The 21,221-nt window shown below is 32.8% G+C and overlaps 4 protein-coding genes across 5 annotated transcripts; all 4 read right to left on the bottom strand.

Moving 5' to 3' along the window:
• Nucleotides 1-5,808: 5,808 nt before the first annotated feature.
• LOC125816760 (uncharacterized) lies at nucleotides 5,809-7,559 on the bottom strand. The gene is made up of 3 exons (XM_049496381.1): nucleotides 7,375-7,559; nucleotides 6,784-7,116; nucleotides 5,809-6,548 (listed from the first exon to the last, which is right to left on the bottom strand). Exons 1-3 carry the CDS (start codon nucleotides 7,478-7,480, stop codon nucleotides 5,809-5,811), a joined length of 1,179 nt encoding a protein of 392 aa, XP_049352338.1. The 5' UTR covers nucleotides 7,481-7,559.
• Nucleotides 7,560-8,944: 1,385 nt separating this feature from the next.
• On the bottom strand, nucleotides 8,945-11,563 carry LOC125815191 (uncharacterized). 2 transcript variants are annotated; one of them, XM_049494606.1, is made up of 6 exons: nucleotides 11,305-11,563; nucleotides 10,150-10,222; nucleotides 10,002-10,061; nucleotides 9,639-9,680; nucleotides 9,496-9,552; nucleotides 8,945-9,344 (listed from the first exon to the last, which is right to left on the bottom strand). In XM_049494606.1, the coding sequence occupies exons 1-6, from the start codon at nucleotides 11,508-11,510 to the stop codon at nucleotides 9,252-9,254; spliced, it is 531 nt and encodes a 176-aa protein (XP_049350563.1). In that variant the 5' UTR covers nucleotides 11,511-11,563; the 3' UTR covers nucleotides 8,945-9,251. The 2 variants fall into 2 exon arrangements, 1 of the variants encoding a protein (XP_049350563.1); XR_007442157.1 differs by lacking the exons at nucleotides 10,150-10,222; nucleotides 11,305-11,563 and having other exon boundaries at nucleotides 9,243-9,344; nucleotides 9,639-9,767; nucleotides 10,002-10,083.
• A 1,612-nt stretch (nucleotides 11,564-13,175) lies between these two features.
• LOC125815201 (pectinesterase) lies at nucleotides 13,176-16,199 on the bottom strand. Its single transcript, XM_049494614.1, has 3 exons — nucleotides 14,952-16,199; nucleotides 13,986-14,750; nucleotides 13,176-13,611 (listed from the first exon to the last, which is right to left on the bottom strand). The coding sequence occupies exons 1-3, from the start codon at nucleotides 15,958-15,960 to the stop codon at nucleotides 13,322-13,324; spliced, it is 2,064 nt and encodes a 687-aa protein (XP_049350571.1). The 5' UTR covers nucleotides 15,961-16,199; the 3' UTR covers nucleotides 13,176-13,321.
• A 402-nt stretch (nucleotides 16,200-16,601) lies between these two features.
• LOC125815172 (probable pectinesterase/pectinesterase inhibitor 20) lies at nucleotides 16,602-19,628 on the bottom strand. Its single transcript, XM_049494585.1, has 3 exons — nucleotides 19,085-19,628; nucleotides 18,611-18,970; nucleotides 16,602-17,305 (listed from the first exon to the last, which is right to left on the bottom strand). The coding sequence occupies exons 1-3, from the start codon at nucleotides 19,626-19,628 to the stop codon at nucleotides 16,602-16,604; spliced, it is 1,608 nt and encodes a 535-aa protein (XP_049350542.1).
• Between the last annotated feature and the right edge of the window lie 1,593 nt (nucleotides 19,629-21,221).

Raw genomic sequence — 21,221 nt, forward strand, 5'->3', positions numbered from 1 at the left:
GTTATGCACTCTACAATAGTACAATCAAAACGTGATATAATTCTTTTTAATTGTGAGTGCATGCTTGTAGGTAGGAAACTCAAGTAATTAGAATCCATGTTACGCATTAAATTGGAAGAGAGCCACACCCATTTATTTCTTGGTTGGAAGTAGCTGAAAACCTAAAAATTGTATTTTTAGTTTGACGATGCAAAGCAAGCATGTGTTGAACTGTCCCAAGTCGTTTGTGGGACGGGAATTCGGTGTTCTTATATGAATTTCAAATGATTCTCGTTTTATGAGTTAATTTTTGAATTTAGTTAGACTTAAAAATTTATTTCTTATCATGTTATCAGTGTCAAGATTATCTAATTTTCTTTATTCGAATTGAGACCTTAACTCAGGAGAGAGAGGGGGTTTGTTGAGTTATCCTACATCAATTCATGTGAGATAGGAAATTCATCTCTTTACATAATTTTTAACGATCATCATTTTATGAATTAGATTGAGTTAGGCTAAATGCAATTTTTAAACACTTTTTCCTCAACAATTTTAGGCAACCTTTTTTTTTCTGGTGGAAATAACCGTGTCCCATGAATACACTGCATAAATTTGTTCGTTTCGATATTTTTGTGGAGGGTCACAGTTTAGACCTTTTCCTCTTAATTATTATATTCACATGCACCATCAAATATAACGGTTTGTATTGATGAAAGGCCATACCTCGAAGGACGCCACTTTATCATATAACAAGCTAAGTTTGACTATTTTTTTCTAGTGGAGACAAATTTGATTGGAAAATCTCAACAACTTTAATTGCTCTACAAAAGTGAAGGGCTTTTATTTTATTTTATTATATATTCGAAAAAGGAATAAAGAAAAATGAAGAGTGGGTTCTCATTAGAATTATATCTTCATAAGTACTTATTCCCGCATCATTATCACAAAATTCTCTCCATGATTTGACAATTTTTAAGAAACAATAAATAGTGAGATAATTTTATTATATCATTTCTATTAATTATTTTTCTGTTTATTTTTATTTGTCACATATTGACTTGGTATATCCATTAAGAAAAAAATTATTGAAAATATGTATTTTACAAAACTATCCCCTATTAATGATGTTTTGAAAAATAAGTATTTAATGTTAAGGGTAAAATATAGGGAAAAAAATTATTGTCTTTTCTTGATATCTAAAGGGACAAGTAAAAGTAAAAATCTATTTTAGTAATTAACAAGTAAAAGTGAAAGGAGTATAAGTGACCTAAATATTGAAAAATGAATAGTATTTAATAGCAAGAGTAAAATAAAAAAATTTAGTAAATTATCTCTTGACTTTTGAGATTGGCCAATAAATAAAGTTAATAACTATATTTTTAATATTATGGACCAGTAAAGATGGATGGATGGACCAATAAAAAGAAAAATTTAGTGATTAAGAACTGTCCAATAAAGAGGGAAGTAGATGAACCACCATATGCCCACCCACCTTATTATTATTGCTGCATCATTTATTTCTCGTCTTTCTCTTAATTAATAAAATTAATCTCATTCCTTTGGTAAAGATCATGTATCACCTTCATTATTATAAAGAAATAAATGATAGATTTCTACAAATGTTAACCAAACTACTGAATTAATTTCAATTTCCCAAAGTTAACTATACTTATTTCTTAAAATTAAAATTTGATCTTGATGGCTCTTTGCTTTTAGAAAGTGTTGAACAAAAAAACACATCAAGACATTTGGTGGCCCGTGACATTTTGTTAGCTAGGGGTGTACAAAATCGAACCGAAAATCGAATCAAATCGCAAATCGAGTTAACTCGAAAAAAAAACTCGACTAGTGGTTTGGTTTTGAAAAAAAAAACCCGACTATATTTGGGTTGGTTTGGTTTTAACTAAAAAAAATCAATCCGAGACCAAACCAACTCGACATTATATATATAATTTTAAAATTTTATTTTATACATAAAAATATTTACTTTGATGTAATTTTTAAATATTTCTTATACATTTCATAGTTTTTATCTTTTAATATATTATTTCAAGTTTGAAACTTAGAATTATGAATGAGCCAATAAAAATTATAGTCCACAACTTAGAATTATGAATGAGCCAATAAAAATTATAGTCAACAAATGTTGGTAATTATAATAAAGCTTAAATAAAAATCAAATTAATACTAATGCAAAAAGAAAATCAATTCAACACTAAGAATGACAATAATATTGAATATTTGTTCTTTAGTTTTACATTGGTTTAGACAATTAAAATACATAATCTAATTTTAATTTCCTTTAATATTTAGTCATGTAACTAATACTTATTAAACTTAATTTTAGCATGATTTAGTACTTTTAAACTATGATCATTTTCATTATGACTTGTTAATTTGCAATATTTGTTTTACGCGATTTCATTATTATTTTTTTTGTTGGATATTTTAGTGTCATTAAACATATCATATTGTGTTATATTTTTAAGAAACATCTTAGATGGTTGTATTTTGGTAGGACTAAAGAAATATTTGAAGTACAAGTAAATTATATGTTTGTATGAATACTTTACCGGAAAAACCCGAAAAACCGAAAAAATCCGAGGTTGAAAAACCCAAGTTTTATTGATTTGGTTTGGTTTATGAATTTAAAAATCCGACACTAATGGTTTGGTTTGATATTTAAAAAATCTGAACCAACCCGGCCATGTACACCCCTATAGTTAGCCCTTTAATGAACCGAAAAAACAGTTTGTTTAACTCAAACACACCATTAAATTATAATCATATGGTCTTCCTTAATGATTGCAGAAAACTGCAATTATACATACAGCATTGATAAAGATGACATTTCTGGCAAATATATGTACTTAATAAATATCATTGTGATCAATGAAATATATAGGAGCAGATACAAGAGCACATCACCAAAAAAAAAAAAAGATTTCACACGACTGAAAAAACAATTTTTTTCTTTCCTGGTTAGAAGGGTGTATATACTTCATATAATTTTTTATATACATTGTATAATTTTTAAACGAAGGGTGTCCAATTATAACCTTTAGTTACCATCATTTGTGCTGATTAAAAAGAAAAATCAAGAACTAAATTAAGATACCCAAAAAATAGGGAGGAGGCAACAAAGAACAACCTAAGAAATTAAAAAAAAAAAACTGATGAAAAAAAGAAAGAAAAAAAAGAAGATGAGTGTTATGGCTGTATAATGGGATAACCTATGAATGGAGTTTTGGGCCGGGAACTAAACGGTAAGTCCATCCAATCCTAGAGGTGTACATGACCGGGTTGGTTTGAGTTTTTCAAATATCAAATCAAACTATTTGTGTAAAAAAAATTAATTCATTAACCAAACCAAACTAATAAAATTTGGATTTTTTCGGGTTTTTCAACCTCGGGTTGGTTCGGGTTTTTCAAATACCAAACCAAATCATTGTGTCAGATTTTTTAAATTTATAAATCAAACCAAACTAATAAACCTCGGATTTTTTTCAGATTTTTGGATTTTTTCGGTAAAGTTTGCATACAAACATATAATTAACTTGTGTTCCAAATATTTCTTTAGTCCAACCAAAATACAATTATCTAAGGTGTTTCTTAAGAAAATAACATAAAATATGAGATGAGTACTGATGACTAAAGTATTCAATAAAAAATAATAATGAAATCATCATATAAAATAATATATTGCAAAGTCATAATGAAAATGATCATAATTTAAAAGTACTAAATCATGCTAAAATAATTTTAATAAGTATTAGTTACATTACTAAATATTTAAGGAAAATTAAAATTAGATTATGTAATTTAATTGTCTAAATCAATGTAAAACTAAAGAACAAATTTTCAATATCATTGTCATTCTTAGTGTTGAATTGATTTCCTTTTTGCATTAGTATTAATTTAATTTTGATTTAAGTTTTATTATAATTATCAACATCTATGAACTATAATCTTTATTGGATCATTCCGAATTCTATGTTTTAAACTTGAAATAATATATTAAAAGATAAAAACTATGAAATATTACAAGAAATATTTTAAAATTATATCAAAGTAAATATTTTTATGTATAATTTTTTTTTTCTAAATTACATATAAAATGTTGGGTTGGTTTGGTCTCCGGTTGTTTTTTTTTAGTTAAAACCAAACCATCCCAAATATAGTCGGCCTTTTTTTAAAATATCAAATCAAGTCAAACCAAACCACTAGTCCAGTTATTTTTTCGGTTTGACTCGTTTGCGGCTTGATTCGATTTTCGGTTCGATTTTGTACACCTCTACCCATGACCTGGTCTTAGTGGGCTGGGCCTTAGTGAGACGATGATAGTGTTATACAAGACTAAAGTAAGACAATTCTAAAGAAATTCAAAACTAACAAGTCTTTATACTTATTAAACAATTTATTTTCGAAACCTTACCTTCATTTTTCTGTATACTCAGAATCAGAATATACAAGTAAAATTTGGCGTATATACCATAATATTTGTGTAATAGTAGGATAATATATACCAGAAAAATTCTACTCAAATTTTTCTAAAAAAATATTCTCTCTGTTCCTTTTTATATGTCATCCTTATTATAAGTAATTGGTTCATAATACTTGTCATTTCATAAATTCAATGCATAAACTTCATATTTTACACTTGTGAGTTTTTAGTCTTGAAAACATACATTTGACCAACATTGAAAAACAAATTGAATAATTCTATTCATTGGTCAAATTAATTCATATTCATTTATTGCAAAGTTGACTTCAAAATAAATTAAATAAGGGTAGAATAGTAAACTTACTCAATAATTTCTTAATGCACCAAAAAAAGAAATGGTGACATATAAATAGAAACAAGGGAGAGTAATAAGTTCATCAATCTGATCAATAGGATTTAACATTATGTGAATTAAATACCATTTGAAGTTCCAATGATATCAAAGTGTTTCATTCATTGCAAAGAGCTATTACTCCCTTCGCCCTTAATTACTTGTCTATTTTTGAATTGACACACTTATTAAGAAAATAATGATTGACATTGTGAGTTTACCATTTTAGCCTATTAATTATGAAGTTGATGAATTAAAATTTACGATTTTCAAGAAGTTCTACATTTTTCAAAGCAATTAATTGAGGGTATAATAGGTAAAATTTTTTTATCCTTTCTTGATTTGTCAAAATAGACAAGTAATTAGAAACAGAGGGACTACTATTTATTTGTGAAAGCCCAATTCTTGATAAGCAACGACAGAAGAAAATCGGACCAACTGCTTGAGAAGAGGTCCATTAATATTATCTATCGATGCACGTTTTGTTTCTACGACTATATACTTTCTTCATTTCATATTAATTGAATTGTTGAGGCATTTTTCATTTTTCAAATTAATTTAATTGTTCAATTTTCAAGACTATTTTTAAAATATTCTTCCAATTTTACCCTTCATTTGGATTTTTAATGTGATGAGTTCAGTAAAATTTAATTAATGTTTAGTTATTTTAATTATAAATTTGACAATAATTAATAAGGGTAAAAATGAAAAACTATGTTCAATTTATGTCTTAATCTACTTTTCTTAAAGGGTACCAAAAATTCAATTAATATAAAATGGAAGGAATATAAAGTTATTTTATTATTATTTTTATACGGAGGGAATTAAACATTTATACAACCAACCATAGCATAAACAAGTGACTCTTTACAATACAAGAAATTAATGTATCTATCAAATCATCAGAGAGATAATTGTGATAGATATACATATTGCGATAACGTACGTGTATATATGTTGTACACATTTATTAGTAGCACAATATATAATCAACTCAATATTGAGAAGGAGAAACTGGATCATTGCCGGCAGGAGAAACTGCGTCAGTCACTGGATCATTGCCGGATGGAGAAGCTGCATCAGTCACTGGATCATTGCCGGCAGGAGAAGCTGCATCAGTCACTGGATCATTGCTGGCAGGAGGATCTGCATCAGTCACAGGATCATTGCCGGTAGGAGCAGCTGCATCAGTCACTGGATCATTGCCGGTAGGAGCAGCTGCATCAGTCACTGGATCATTGCCGGCAGAAGAAACTGCGTCAGTCACTGGATCATTGCCGGATGGAGAAGCTGCATCAGTCACTGGATCATTGCCGGCAGGAGAAGCTGCATCAGTCACTGGATCATTGCTGGCAGGAGGATCTGCATCAGTCACTGGATCATTGCCGGTAGGAGCAGCTGCATCAGTCACTGGATCATTGCCGGTAGGAGCAGCTGCATCAGTCACTGGATCATTGCCGGCAGGAGAAGCTGCATCAGTCACTGGATCATTGCCGGCAGGAGAAGCTGCATCAGTCACTGGATCATTGCTGGCAGGAGAAGCTGCATCAGTCACTGGATCATTGCTGGCAGGAGGATCTGCACCAGTCACTGGATCACTGCCGAGTGGATTTGCATCAGTAGTGCCACTAGAAACAACCGGAGCAGCTGCACCTGAACTTAGGGACGCGGACTGAGACATTCCACGGCGTGGACGAGTTTTCTGAGATGCGCACATTTTTCGCAAAGATAATCCTGCACATATGTATCAAATAAAACAAAGAGGCCTAGCTAGCTAGTGTAGCTTTTATCAAATGCCCTGGGAATACTCTAATTATTGTGAAGTTTTTAATTTGTATCAACTACCTTGTGAAGATTTGAAATGATCACTTTGAAATTTGGTTTCAAATGAAGTAGTAATTTTCCCTCTCAAAATTTCAATTTATTCTTTCAAACAGAAGTTCAATAAAATATTATCCAAACACCTCACCTTCAGCAGAAGCGACAGTGGAGTAAAGATCGATAATGTTGGGGCAATTGTTGTAACAGTGATGTGAACATAGCTTGGCAATGAATTTAGAATCAACAAGGGCATCTGAAGAGAGGCCAAGAGATTGCCTATCAACACCACATGCACCAACGCATTCATCTGTCTCTATATATTCCTGCAACATTTTATTACTTGCAAATGCTTCTGAAGTCTGGCACTCCACTTCAATATTTCCTTCTTCAGTCGGGCGACTCTCCAGCACACACCTCTTTCCGTCCGATGCAATTGAAAGCGCACACATTTCAACTGGTAGTTCCTCGCATATCAACTCACCTAAAAGATAACTCAAAACAAAATATTATAATAACAAAACTATACTAGGTATTACTCCATTTTGTCTGATTTTGACTTGACATAGAGTTAACAAAATAACTTTTGAATTTTGTGGTCTTAAACTAAAAATACATAGAATGTACCCTAATATCTTTTAAACATGTCACGTAGAAATTTAGAATTAAAGAGTTAGCAAAACAAATAAATTGAAACCGAGCTAAGGAGTATCAAGGATGAAGAAGAAATTAAAGATATTACCAAGAGCTCCTTGGAGGAAGAAGGATAAAGCAAAGAAGAGTATGAACTTCATATTGATTGATTCTAAAAAAAGATATGAGGGAAGAGACAGTGATTGTGTTTGCATTGAAGGGAATATATAATTTTGGAAAGTGAGAGTTTATATAGAGCTTCCTAGGGTCAAAATAAACAATTCTTTTATCCTAGGAAGTCAAAATAAACAAATTTTTTTTTATGGCAGAGGTCAAAATAAATTGGAAGGGAGAACTTGTAGTCAACTGGTTTTCCATCTAATCAGGACAGATTCACCTTACAAAACTAACCATGTCCAAAAGAAAAGATCATGTAATAAGTTGATCAATATTTTTTACTATTATAAGGTTGCATGAATAATGTGAAGTTGCTGGCAGATTGTCATTGTCTATGGAAAGTACAAAGATGAGCAAGACTTCAAGATAAGCAAACCGTAACACCGTTCTTTGCTCGCTGTTTGTCTTTTGTACTAGGTGGAGTTGTAACACGAGAGAAAGCTTACGTTTATACATAAAAAGAAAGGAAAGTACCAAGTTTGTTTCTTCTAATTTTAGTAAGTTTATTTTTTCTTCTTTAGTTGTTTGTATGTATTAAATAGTAATATTAATGACCTCCTTTCGTCATTTCAAGTAGTGCCAATATTTGGTTGATGAGCGTTGCGCAGTCGAATTTTGGGATTTTATGTGTGTTGGGACTCTGGCTATTCATTTCACATGTATTATGTTTAGGATTAGGAAGAAAAGATAACCTTCAGCAAAACTTAATTTTGGCATAATACCTACAAAATCATCTGATGAAAGAAGTATGAATAACAAGTTTTAATTACAACGATTGATGCAGCTCTTACGCAACACATTCATCCAAAATGCGTGAAAATTCACTAAACTTTAAATTAATACTCCATAATTATAATATTAGAAGTACAGTAAGCCCAGTACTAAAAACCTTAAAAGAACGATCCATCAAGATTAAATCTTGAATCCTCTTTTAAATAACAAGGAGTCTTTGATAGAATGCGGTATATAGATAGATTTACCATGATTTAGAACAAACAATCCACCCTGTAGATTTTGGCTTAGGTGGTTAACTATATCCATGTCAATAAATATATTTTCAGTATCTTCATTTTAATTAAATCCCTTTTCAAATAATATGAATAGTCAGGCAAAGACTCGCAATGGTACCTTCAATTCATTTTATTTCTTGTTCTGCAGTAAGTAGTGTGTGCACATCTAAAATCTCCAGAATCCTGAGTCTTTTTCAAAGATGGACTTCATACAATAAGAACAAATGAAGGCTGAAGCTAATATAAATTAAATCACAGGAGATGCCCTACTCACTAAGCAAGGTCATAAGAGTTCCTACTCTCTGCCTCAACCAATAAGGCAGACAGATTTAACGGCACAAATTTAATTTCAATCACCTAATCACATTAGGTAAAACAAGGGGGTAAATTTGTACTAGTCAAATATAAGCATATATCAAAAATCGAGACATGGTGTCTGAAATTAGACACAGTTCAGTTTGTAAGTTAGTTATCCTCAGAAAACAAGGGTGGTTTCGTCCCATAAAAGTCACCAATGATCAGCCAAAATTTACCATTACATTGTATGGTATTGTAAAACCATATATGAAAGCTTAATGCTATGGTGCTTTCACAAACTTCCCACACTGGTAGCAGCAGAAATGTAGAAGCATGGTATTGAACTACAACTGGAAGCTGAATTCAACCAAACCCATCGCACCAATAAATGCAAAATGATCCAAGTTCTGTATACAATGAGAACATTGATACTTGATGATATATTGCTTCAACATTTGCTTGGACATGTGGGAAGCTTACACCAACTTTTAGGCTTCAATAATCAATCATAACTTGCATTCAGGAATTTGAGTAATTCATTGCGTTTACTCTCTGCTTCCTTATCCTCCTTTGTCTTGTCTAGCTTCAAGAGAATCTACAAAATAAGAACATTTAACCACTTACATTCCACAATAAGAAACGAAAGTAACACAGCTTTAATGCCACCCATGTTTCAAGGGTGATTAATACACAAGCTACAGGTAACAAACACTAGTAGAAATGTTTCCCCAGAAAGATGAACATACCTTTTTTCCAGAGACAGCACTCCGACGGACCCCATCATCTTTGTCACGACCTAAAAACTGGATTTGGTAGATTACACATGTGAAAAAAAGAAGGGAGAAAAATCCTAAAAGAGAACTACAATTTAAGTATGAAACCGTAAAACCTTAGAGAGCTGCACAGGGCCACTACTTTCCACCTGCTGCTTCTGCATATGGCTCGCATTGCCACCATAATCCACAAGCAAGTAACAAAACCATGCAAGTTATCGAGCATCCAGTCATCATGTCCACAGCTCCAAATTTGAAGAGCCATAAAAAACAAACAGGCAGAAAAATACTATAAGCATCTCATACTGTAACAAAATGCATTTACGCCCAATAACTGAAATCTAAGTTCATATGGACTGTGAAACTGTACACTAACATTTATATGCTCAGTGTAATTATGTAAGACGCGAGAACATAAAATGCAGAACAAGTCTGGCAGAATAGATGAACACTGCTTGATCATGAGAACAACAATCTACCTCTTTAATTTTATTCTTATGACGTTTTTGCCGGTGACTTTTCCCTTTCTCTTTATCCTTCTTCTAAAAAGACAACAAGCTGAAAATATGTCAATTTTCAAGCAAAACATGTAATTGAATGAATAATAATTAGATCTTCTGAAGCAACCTCCTTTGTGCCTCTATCTTTATGTATGTGTCTTTTTGAACTGCTGACTGCTTCACGCTCACTGTCTGAAGAACTGTCGACAAAAGAGATGTAACAAGATGGTTACAAGGAAAAAGGAAGCATCCATCTAATTGATAAAGACTTGACATGCAGTTACAAAGATAGCAAGAGGAGCCCTCCACAATATAACACAATCACACATTTGAAAATTGACATGTTAGTGTAAATACTAATTTGGGATAAAATTCATGGGTTAAACAGTTTCCTAAAATAGCACTTTTACTATAGGTTTTATGCTTTCTATGAGTAGTTTAACCTTTAAGGGTCACTTAGTTCAAAACAAAGTTGTCCCAATATAATTCTGGGATTTTGGTATAGAGTTTTTCCTGGTTTTAGCTTAATACCCACAGCCAAGCACGGAACAAATTTCATATAAAGTTTTATAAGATAAAACCCCTATATCCCTATATCCAAACAACCTGTAAGAGAATAATACATTTCTAATAAAATATATTTGTATTAGCATAATATTGTCATGAAGCATGAGATGAGTATAAATGGAGTAAAATGGTCAGTGACAATTCATATAGACGAAGACACAGTTAGTTTGAGACAAGCGGAGTTGTTATTGGTGCTTGATTTAAGCTAACATCACTGCAAGTTGCAGTTCAGAAACTTTCTTTCCCTTGGTTGAGAAATAAATGACATTCTTTTCCAAATCGCAAGCCAACTTGCTACAAGTAATCACCAAGCAACTTTCCTAACTTAAATAGAAAAAAAACAAGGTATCTGACCTTACATTACCTAAAAGAACACTTTGACAGATTAGAACTTATTACTTGTCTGGCTCTTAATCCCCAGCTTTCGGAAATTAACAGTAAATTGAGAGGTATAGATAAGGCGCTAGGGAACACCTAACTATCTATTTATATTGACAAGGTGACAAATATCTTCGTGAAGAATACAGCAGTTCCCAATACTTATAACCGATTTCAAGATAAGCAAACAATTTGAAGCAACCGTTTGAATAACTCATATCTAACTAGCATTGATCCTTCGAATCAATTTACACGGCTAATTAACCCTAAGTTCATAAAGCAAGATCGTCAAATCCCTAAAATCATTCTCCATAAAACAAATTATGTATAAGTAAACCTGTAATCTTCGGATGATGAGGAAGAAGAATAGCTGTCGGACGATGAATGACGGCTACGACGACGTTTGGTGCGAGAGCGGCTCTTCTTGCGGATCTTGAGAGAGTCCTTATCTTTGTCTTTGCGGTTGCGCCGAGGACGCTTACGGTCCCGGTGAGCTGAAGACGATGAAGACTCTGATAGCGATGAGGACGAAGAGGCGGCCATGGAGATCGACCGATGAGCTGAGCGCTTTTTTTCCCCTTGTGAAGAGAGAAACGACAAACTGGTGCAAGTTGTATCTGCTTGGCGACGTTTCTTTGGATTTTACGTTTCTCGAAAGGGTAATCTTGGTATTATGCTAGTATTCCATTCAATAAAAGTAAAACCCCTAAACTTCAAACTTAAGGCTTGTTTGACAAAGATTTTTAGCGTTTTTGTTTTTTTCTTAGAAAAATAAAAGTATTATTTGAGAGATCTCATAGTTTTTGGATTGACTTTCTAGATGTAGCTATTTTTAATTTATTTTTATATTTTCATCGCCTAAAAATAATTGTTTTAAAGTTTTTTTCTAGTATCATAAAAATAGAAAAAAATACTTAAAATAAGTTAATTCAAACGCCTTGAATTTGATATCATATTTAAGAAAATTAAGTATGATATGGAAATCCTAATTGGATAGACAAATGATCTTTATCTAATTTATTTTATAGGCTTTTTAAGGCATTATATAATAGAAGTTATCCTAACGATGAAAGGATATTCATAGGTTTTACTCGACACACATGTATTGATATGATTTGTGCAAAAAAATGAAATTAATTATGATAATGATGTTTAGCTATGATAAATGTAAATGGTGGCTATTAATAGTGATCGATAATAATGATAGTTGTGGTTAAGGATAATGAGTGGTGGAACATAGTTGATAATGATGAGCGACAATGGCAATAATTGATAAAGGTGGACGATGATCGTAACAACAAGTGAATATAATTGCAAAAGTACTATTTCCGTAGAAATCTCTAACTATACACTTAATGATATTCAAATTTTATTACAAATCTTAATCTCACTCCATTAAGTGATTTAAACATAAATAAAATAAACATATTTAATAATTAAGATAAAACTTAAAAAAACAAGCGAACTTAATAACTTAGATATAAACCATTAAAATCTCAATCAAAGGATAAAATATTTTAATTAAATTTCTATTGAATTTGTACTTATTTATAACTTCACCCTTAAAATCACATTTTAAAAAGACTGATTAGATACAAATAAAAGTGTTTCCTAATTTGACAAAATAGGAACTGCTATAATTTTAAAAGCTCTTTTTCTCTAAAGAAGCTTTGACGAATTTAAACTAATCAATTTTCAAAAATTTAATCAAACAAACTTCTAAATTAGATATAATAAAAATTAAATATAAACTGCAATGAGCGATTAAGATACATCAACTAATGACACACTATTGAACTTTTTGACTAAATGGTATATATTCCTTCATAGTTAAATAAATATTTTGATTCAAATCTTATCGAAAATCAAAATAATTTTTTACAAATGTAATTTTAGAATAATTGAGTTCAGGCAGAAGCCCTCTAAACCAACAACCACGCTGGCATACAAATTTTCATATTGTGAAATTATCAACTAAGACTTGGGAAAGAGAAAATCCAATTATCTTACTATTTTCACCTAATTTCAAATATTCAAGCATTTATCATAACAAATTCCTAAATATACTCAAAGGCATTAAAAAGAAAGGAATATAATTACAGGTCAGATTATGACAGAGAAAAATATCAAAATTATTTTTTTTTGGTTTTTTTCTTTTCTTTTTCCCATACACAGTTTTTATTTGTTCGAGCGGTTAGCAACAGTTGGGTTATATCTCCAAATAGTAGCAAAAATTGTTGATGGGAAAGGATTTGAATGAAAGCTGATAATGAAGGAATTCCAATCAAAGAAGCACATGATTATTCTCATCAAAAGCTTATAAACCAATTAGTCCCCAAACACCTAATTTCTTGTTAGGAGCTGCCGTCACTCCCACTACCCTGCAGCCAAATTTGTCCGCTCGGAGATTCCGCTGAGCTTGGTGCTTGTGCTGTCGCCTTATATTCATCTGTATCTGCTGCCGGAGATTCTGGTGGAGATGTTGACGGAGATTCTGCCGGGGACTGTGACTGAGATTCCGCTGGGGATTCTGACGGAGATTCCTCTGACGATTTTGACTCCGGGGCGTCTGCTACAGATTCTGTCGATGGAGCATCTGCGGAAGATTCGGTCGGGGATTCTGCGGGAGCTGCAACTCCATCCTCTGTTGGAGTAATGTTCACAAGGTTATCTTTTTTTTTTTTTTGTATTTAATTCAATTTTACTATTCTAAGAAATTTATCCGACTAGCAATAAAAAAAAAACAATAATTTCGCGTCAACCCAAGCAAGTTGGAGTGTGGTAGTTCTATTATTGATTGATGGTTTTACAAATTCAATATAGTTTCTGGTTTTGTGTACATGTATTTATGTATATATGTATGTTTGCATATAGCAGATAGATATGTACACGCATTTTTGTTTTATATAAAAAGATAATTTCTTTTTAAGAAGTTGTTTAGAAATGTTTTATGAAGCTTTTAGTAATTATTTCTAAAAACTGTCTAAAGGCGAGATTCATAAGAAGTTTTGTCTTTACCACTGGCGATGTCTTTGTATTCTTGGTCATCCACTGGGGAGTATACGATGGAAGAATCAGATTGTGGTGGCGATAAGAAAAATCCTGAGGTATAAGGGACACCAGTAGATGGTATCCACAAATCGGCATCTATGAAACTTGATGTTGTGAATCGTTGAACACGTTCGATAGGAAGTTCCTTAACACCTGACCATCTTACACGATCTGTTTTGGATGATCCTGACCCTTTATTGTTGAATTCAGTATAGAATAGTGTCTCAAAAGCGAATGTTTTGTTCCATTCTAACCATCCTTCTGGCTGAATCAGATCATCTATATTAGATTCCATTATGATAGTTCTTGAATACTGTTTCCATGGACGACCAAGATATGTCTTGACTTCCCCCTTGACCTCATTATAAGATTCATCAGCCACAATGCTGCAGTTTTGAAAGACCAGTCCCGTTGGCTGGCGGGCATCTGTCCTGCCTTGTGCTGTCACAATGCAGTGTTGTTCTTTCATAGGCTTTCGTACCGCGAGAGTGCAGTTCTGGAACACAGCAGCAGCATCCCCAAAAACAAAATCGATGGTGCCTCTGATCGTACAATCCCGATAAAATTGTCTATAGGTGTGGGCACAGAGAGTGTCTTGGTAACCGTCCACATGGCAATTGTAGAAGATTGATTTATCTGCTGCCACTCTCAAAGCTAAGGCCTGGTGTTTATCTGGACCAGCTGTGTTCTCGAAACCAATGTCCTTAGCAACGAAATAATCTCCCATTATAGCTACAATAGTCACAGTTACTCTTCTATTAAATCACAAACAAGAGAGCATGAAACAATTATATATGTAGTGTTATGAAATAAATTCCCTCTGTTTCATTTTTTAGAATAGACCATAAGAGAAAAATGTCATATAAAATGAAACAGAGGGAGTAACTCGTATTTAACTAATGTATAAGTAATTTGTTGTGTACCAAAACTTACCAACAGTTGAAGTTTGATAAGTTGGAATGCCATCTTTGAAGCTTTGGTTTCCGGTGATTCTGGTCTTGGTCGGACCATCCCCAATGATCACCAAATTCGACATGGTGCTAAGAATCTCCACTTTCTCATTATAAACACCCTCTTTGATGTACAGAACATAAGTCTGGTTTCTATGCTCTGGGATGTGTTTGAGAGCGTCATTTATAAACTTGTATTTGCCTGATCCATCCTTGGCAACAACCACATCGGGTTTGATTTCGTTAGACATGTTAACAGTAAGAAGTCTGCGCCTTCCCACATCAATCCAATCAGGTAACAACTCAATTCCATGACCCAAAACAGGGGTATCATCGAAAAGGAGACGACGACGATTGGAGCCAGCGTTGAGGCTTGTGAAGACATCAGAAATCTCGGTGATCATTGAAAGGGCATTGCTAGTTAGCTGCATAGAAACATTCAGTGCCTTTTTCATTTTCTCCCCCGCCTCTCCGGTAGTGTCCTCAAAGCCATCCAAGCAAGTTTCTTGATATGTAATTGCACCACTCAACCAAATCTTCAAATCAGCAATCCAATGACTCAGGTCATTGAACTCAAAACTTTCGAATTTGAGGTGTGTTCTATTGAGATCATTAATGGCTTGCAACGCTAGCATCTCACAGTTCTCCAGGGCCATTTTTGCTCTTGGATCCTTCTCAAGCTTTTGCATGAATGTTGAATTGTCAATTGCTTCCTTAATTTTCTTAATTGTCACCTGAAATGACATTTGGATAAGGTCTTTGGGATCTGAGGAGCATTCACCCGTTGCCTCAAGGCTCTCAACACATGTAGTTTGATACTGTGTAGTCTGGCATATGGATTCAATAGCTTTTTTCGTACTCGTTACATCTTTAGCCTCAGCCTCTTTATCATTCCAATTCATCGTTACGACTACTGCAACTACCATAGCCACCAAGATTAATGAACATACACCAATAATGGTGAAATTCCTCTTACGATTATTTCCCGCCATGCTTGATCTCTACTCTTAAATGTATTAGATATTGTAAAACAAATAATTATAAATATTACTGCTTCACGTTCAATTCACCAAATTGTAACGGAGAAGGGCCTGGAGGATTGCTCTTGACCCTCTCCTCAAAATGGCTGAAAAAAGAACGAATGAGATTAAAGTCAAGTTATAGCTTTTCCCCAAACATTGTTCTGTTCTGGATAAGAAGCTTAGAGGGAAACAAGCATATTGACAGAGGATAAAATTGAAAGTTGTTCATTTGTGTCTTATTATAGGTTCCAAAAAGCTAGGAGATTTTTAACACCATCCATCAACTCCTATTTTTTTGAATGATCAATATTTAAACCTAAACTTACGGGGATAAAACAGTGATGTTTAATCATGGTCCGTTGGCAACTTTTTATCCATTCTTTCTACACGCCTTAAACACACGAGTTATACTTAACCATAACTATAAATATCATATGAACACGTTTATTTACGCGTTTACAGGCTAAATAACCAAGAAATGAATGCATCACATAGTAAAAGAAAATGAAATAGGGGTGAAAAAACAAATACATAATGAATTAGATAGAGTGATGCACTTGGAATTAGCTGAAGAACACAACCAAATAAAGAATTAAAAAAATTCTTGCTTATTATAAATATAAACTACCAGTGTAAGGGACTCCAGTCCAAGGCAGCCAATAATTCCCGAATATGAAATTGGAGACAGTGAAAGAAGATGCATCCATATAACTAATTTCACCGCGATAACCATGCCATCGGACCCTTTTACTGGTGTCCGATCCTGGACCATCGTTCTTAAATTCAGCATAATACAACGTACTCAGCGCGAAATCGTCGGTCCAAATCGACCAACCATCAGGATGAATAAAACTATCCAAAAATGATCGCATATAAACAGTCCTCGAATACTCTTTCCACGGCCTTCCTAAATATGTCCGTACTGGTTTAGTGCCATTGTAGGAGGCCAACTCAATAGACGGAGTAATGGTACATTTGTGAATGGATATGCCTGTGTTCTGGTTAATATCTGTTCTGCCCTGTGCTGTAATTGCATTAAACTGACCGGGCAGTGGAAGACGCGGATATATGTTACAATTTTGGAAAACAACAGCTGAATTTCCAAAAATGAAATCTATAGTCCCGTAGATATTACAGTCCTTGTAGAATTGCCTCAGAGAATGTGTGTAAAGTGTATCTTGGTAGCCTTCAAAGCTGCAGTAGTAGAATGCGGATAGATCAGCGCTATTCCGAACGGCTACAGCTTGGAACTTTGCTGCTCCTGCTGTGTTCTTAAACGTAATGTTCATTGCTACAAATCCTTGCCCATCTACAGCTGCATCAGTCATTATATACATTTAGATCCATGAAAAAAAATAAATTAAATGAAGTTATGTGCCTTAACAGTGTTAAACGAATAACTACTCGTAATGAAATACGCTACTATAACAGATTAATTATACTAGTGTAAAAATTATTTACAATGTCATGTGTAGTACTCTCTCTATCCCTGATACTTTTCGTTTTTCGAGAGTTAAACAATTTAAGTTTGACAGGGAATTTGCGCATGAAATCATCAATTTTTTTGAAATGAAATTTATATATTTGTAAACTACGTAAAAAGTACTATAAGTCACAACAATTGATAATTCAAAATGTTTAAAAAATCTATGAAAACTTTACGGTCAAAGTTAGACTTGTTTGAATCTCGAAATCCAAAAAATGCCACATAAAATGGGACGGAGGGAATACAATTTAAAAAGAAAGTTGGTATGTTCTTTCCCGATAATTGTAGTGCTTATTAAGTAGGCTTTATTAGTTATTATCGTCTGTCTTCCCCCAACCAACCTCAAATCCTCAACCATTATAATTTTCACTGGTAATGATAATACTACTATATATACTAGTATACAACTGGCTTTATAGTAAAGATTCATGTACTCCCTCCTTTGCATGTTACTTGGTTCCTGTACCAAAAATAAATGTTTTATTATACTCGTCTATTTTAACAAATTATGAGAATTTTATTTCTTTTTTGCTATACTACACTTAGTATTAAATAACTATATAAAATAGTAATAGTCAAATTTAGAGGTCGAAAGCATTATTAATAATGTTAATTTAGTACTCCCTCTGTTCCTTTTTACTTGTCCATTTTTGACTTTTTATTTGTCCCTTAGTATTTGTCCATTTTTTGACAAATCAAGAAAAAACAATATGTTTTACATATTATACCCTCAATTTATTTAGAGAATTAATGTTTTTGAAAGAGGTAGAATCTCTTTAATGAGTAAATTGATTTTGGTATTTTATTATGTTAATTATTATTTTCTTAATAGATGTGTCAATTCAAAAATGGAGAGAGGGATAAACTTTCTTAAGGAATTGTGTCAGGTGTAATAGAGGGAGTAAGATTTAGATGACTAGGATATCATATAGTTATTTAAGAAGCTTAAATAAGAGTATATGACTTCTAGTCTAGGAAATATATAATCCTTAAACAAAGGACATGGGAACTGCATGGGTACTAAATATGCACAGAAATTATCATGGGCGATTTTTTCTCTTCCTGTAAAATCTTTAATAAATTATACTCTAGTACTAGTACCAAGATCTGGTATATATATTCCAAAGTACTTACCAAATGTGGCAGAATTAAAAGTTGTCCATCCATCAGGTACATTTCGATTCCCAGTGATTATAGTTTTGTCTATGCCATCTCCAACCATCATCAAATACTTCTTGTTTGCAGCAATGGAAACATACTCATTGTAGACACCAGCAACCACATATATCTGATAATAGCCTTCATCTTCTATGCTATCAATTGGGGCAGCTGCGATCGCGTCGTTCATACTAGTATAGTTCCCACTTCCATCTGGATTCACCACCACCTTTTGTCTAATTTTCAGCATACTCACACTTATAAAATCACCTACACCAGAACCAGGATTCCACCCTTTCTTAAAAAGTGCAAGTGACACACTGCATATCATACTACCTGTTGAAACAGACATAATATAATTAAGTAAATTTAAATCGTTCTAGCTCTCTCTAAACAAAACAAGCTCTAAGCTTTTAAATAAAAATGATTACAAACTTCAACACGAGGTACCTTTAGAAATTAAAGGTGTAATCAGGTTAGCAACCGGTAAAACAGAAGGCGCATCTAGAAGACCTTCCAAACATGTTTGTTTATTAGTAATAGTTGCACTAAGCCATGTTTCACCATCATAAGCTTCTGAATTCTCAAGTGAGTTATTCGTTTTCTTAGCAACATCAGCAGCATTTAGTAATAAATCAACGTTTAGGCGAAGGAGATACTGGCAATCATGGAGAGCAGAAACTGTGCTTTTAGGCAGTAATAGATAATTTAGATTGAGGAAATCAATAATTGAGTTAATAATCTGATTAGTTGTTGAAAGGGAAAGCTGAATGGAGAGCCTTCCTGAGTCATAAATGTCTATAGAATTGTTTGGAGGGAGTAAAGTTTTGCACAAATTAGGAAAAGGGGTGATGCTGCAAATTCCATCAGAAGAGAGAGCAAATGCATGAGAGGCAGTGAAAAAGGACTGAATTATGAAGAATACTAGAATAGAATGTGTGAATGCCATGGCAAACAAATGGTTAGCTAGGCTTATAAATATGAAGACATGCATGCATTTATATAGCAATTAAGTTTCATAAGCAATTGCCATTTTTTTAATAATATATAGTTGGATGTGATTGATCATGGTGCAACTTGGATACCATGGTGTTGAAAAGTGGGCTATATTTTATATTGGTAATATCTGATTCTCGGGGGTTGCAATACTTTTCTTATCATGCAAAATTTACACATCGATTTGCAAGCAAAGTCAAGCTGTACCTAGTGAACTTTTAAAACTTTCAAGCCTGAGTATTTAAATTCCATCTTGAATTAGGAAGGATTTGTTGGGTTAAAATAATCCAAATTAATATACTTTTTAATATGCGAGGATATTGTTCATTTTGAATCAAATCTATACGTTGATCCCCCCCCCCCCCAAAGCTTTACACCAGTAAGATAATGATCCAACAAACTCCCCCCACCCCCAAAAAAAAAAAATTAAGGAAAAAGATTTTCTCCTTTTTAACGAATTAAGTACCCATATTTGTTCATATTCTTGTGGGTAAAAAATAGATTGAAGTCCACATTTTACCCAATTGAAATATAAATGATCTAATTAATTTAAAGATTAATCGTGTGCCACTGATATTAACCGAGTAACTATGGTCACCAAATCCCACTAGGATATTTTTTGTGCATGCATCTTTGAAACAAAGATATAAAGGTAGTAAAAGACACTAAACAAGATTCTACACAATCACACTATCATCTCCATACTCATCTCGCTAAATCATTGATTTTGATGTCAATTATTGGGCTAAAATAATACAAAGACAAACTTGCACAGTTTTTCCTATAAAGCCACCTTACATGAGTAACATAAGTAGCTAACTTTATTTTTCAGCTAGCTATTAATTTGAAGCTTTGTCATACACTTGCTAGAGGTTCTCCATCACGATTAAAAGGGAAAAGATTAAATAAAGGTGCATTCCACACAAAAGGCAGGAGAACAATTCTGAATAAAAAGAGTTTTGTTTTATGGTTCTTTCATATACTTTTTTCTTAATTGAATGAACGTTCTGATAATCAATTTATTAAAATACTTCAATTGGTACACGCAAGAATTAAATAGGCTAATTCAGCAGCCTTTTATTTAATTATACAAAAATAAAATTGCCCTTGTTTTACTGACCATTGATGATTGATCATGGATGAGATAATTTTGTACTAGTAAATGACTAATGTCAAGAATTGTTGCTTCAATTGTCCTTTTGAGTACAAGGTCAGGGACAAATCGGCACAACTTATAAAGACAAATTTATCTTGCCTTTATCTTGAAGTATCAATAGAGGGTAAGAACATCACTATTGACTACGTTGCATTAAGCAATTAAAAAGCCTAAAAAAATAATTGTGCAATATATATATTTCACGTGGCAAATTATGCACATGGTAAGACAAAATTAAAATAGTAATCACATGATTTTAGGAGATTTCGAACTGTAAGTCAACTTTTTTGCTTTCACCAATTAGGAGTATTCTAATACAAAGAAGGTTTAATCATTTTAGACCTGAAGAAGAGATTATGAATTTAAGTTATATAGACCGTTAATATTATATATTGATAGATGTACATAACCAATTTAAGACGTGCCAAGCTGTTG

Source organism: Solanum verrucosum, unplaced genomic scaffold (genome assembly GCF_900185275.1).
Source record: "Solanum verrucosum unplaced genomic scaffold, falcon-dt-bn FXZP01000261.1, whole genome shotgun sequence".
Classification (NCBI taxonomy): domain Eukaryota; kingdom Viridiplantae; phylum Streptophyta; class Magnoliopsida; order Solanales; family Solanaceae; genus Solanum; species Solanum verrucosum.

Bases quoted from the DNA above. Each gene is read 5' to 3' on its own strand.
- LOC125816760 (XM_049496381.1), bottom strand. From the start codon at position 7,480: ATGCAAACACAATCACTGTCTCTTCCCTCATATCTTTTTTTAGAATCA. The intron at 7,117-7,374 runs GTAATATCTTTA...GTTATCTTTTAG, and splicing joins CTTCCTCCAAGGAGCTCTTG to GTGAGTTGATATGCGAGGAA. The intron at 6,549-6,783 runs GTGAGGTGTTTG...ACATATGTGCAG, and splicing joins CACTGTCGCTTCTGCTGAAG to GATTATCTTTGCGAAAAATG.
- LOC125815191 (XM_049494606.1), bottom strand. From the start codon at position 11,510: ATGGCCGCCTCTTCGTCCTCATCGCTATCAGAGTCTTCATCGTCTTCA. The intron at 10,062-10,149 runs GTTGCTTCAGAA...TCTTTTTAGAAG, and splicing joins AAGATAGAGGCACAAAGGAG to AAGGATAAAGAGAAAGGGAA. The intron at 9,553-9,638 runs GTTTTACGGTTT...TACCAAATCCAG, and splicing joins GCCCTGTGCAGCTCTCTAAG to TTTTTAGGTCGTGACAAAGA.
- LOC125815201 (XM_049494614.1), bottom strand. From the start codon at position 15,960: ATGGCGGGAAATAATCGTAAGAGGAATTTCACCATTATTGGTGTATGT. The intron at 14,751-14,951 runs GTAAGTTTTGGT...TGACTATTGTAG, and splicing joins TTATCAAACTTCAACTGTTG to CTATAATGGGAGATTATTTC. The intron at 13,612-13,985 runs GTAAAGACAAAA...TTACTCCAACAG, and splicing joins ATACAAAGACATCGCCAGTG to AGGATGGAGTTGCAGCTCCC.
- LOC125815172 (XM_049494585.1), bottom strand. From the start codon at position 19,628: ATGCATGTCTTCATATTTATAAGCCTAGCTAACCATTTGTTTGCCATG. The intron at 18,971-19,084 runs GTACCTCGTGTT...CTGTTTCAACAG, and splicing joins TACACCTTTAATTTCTAAAG to GTAGTATGATATGCAGTGTG. The intron at 17,306-18,610 runs GTAAGTACTTTG...TGACTGATGCAG, and splicing joins TTTTAATTCTGCCACATTTG to CTGTAGATGGGCAAGGATTT.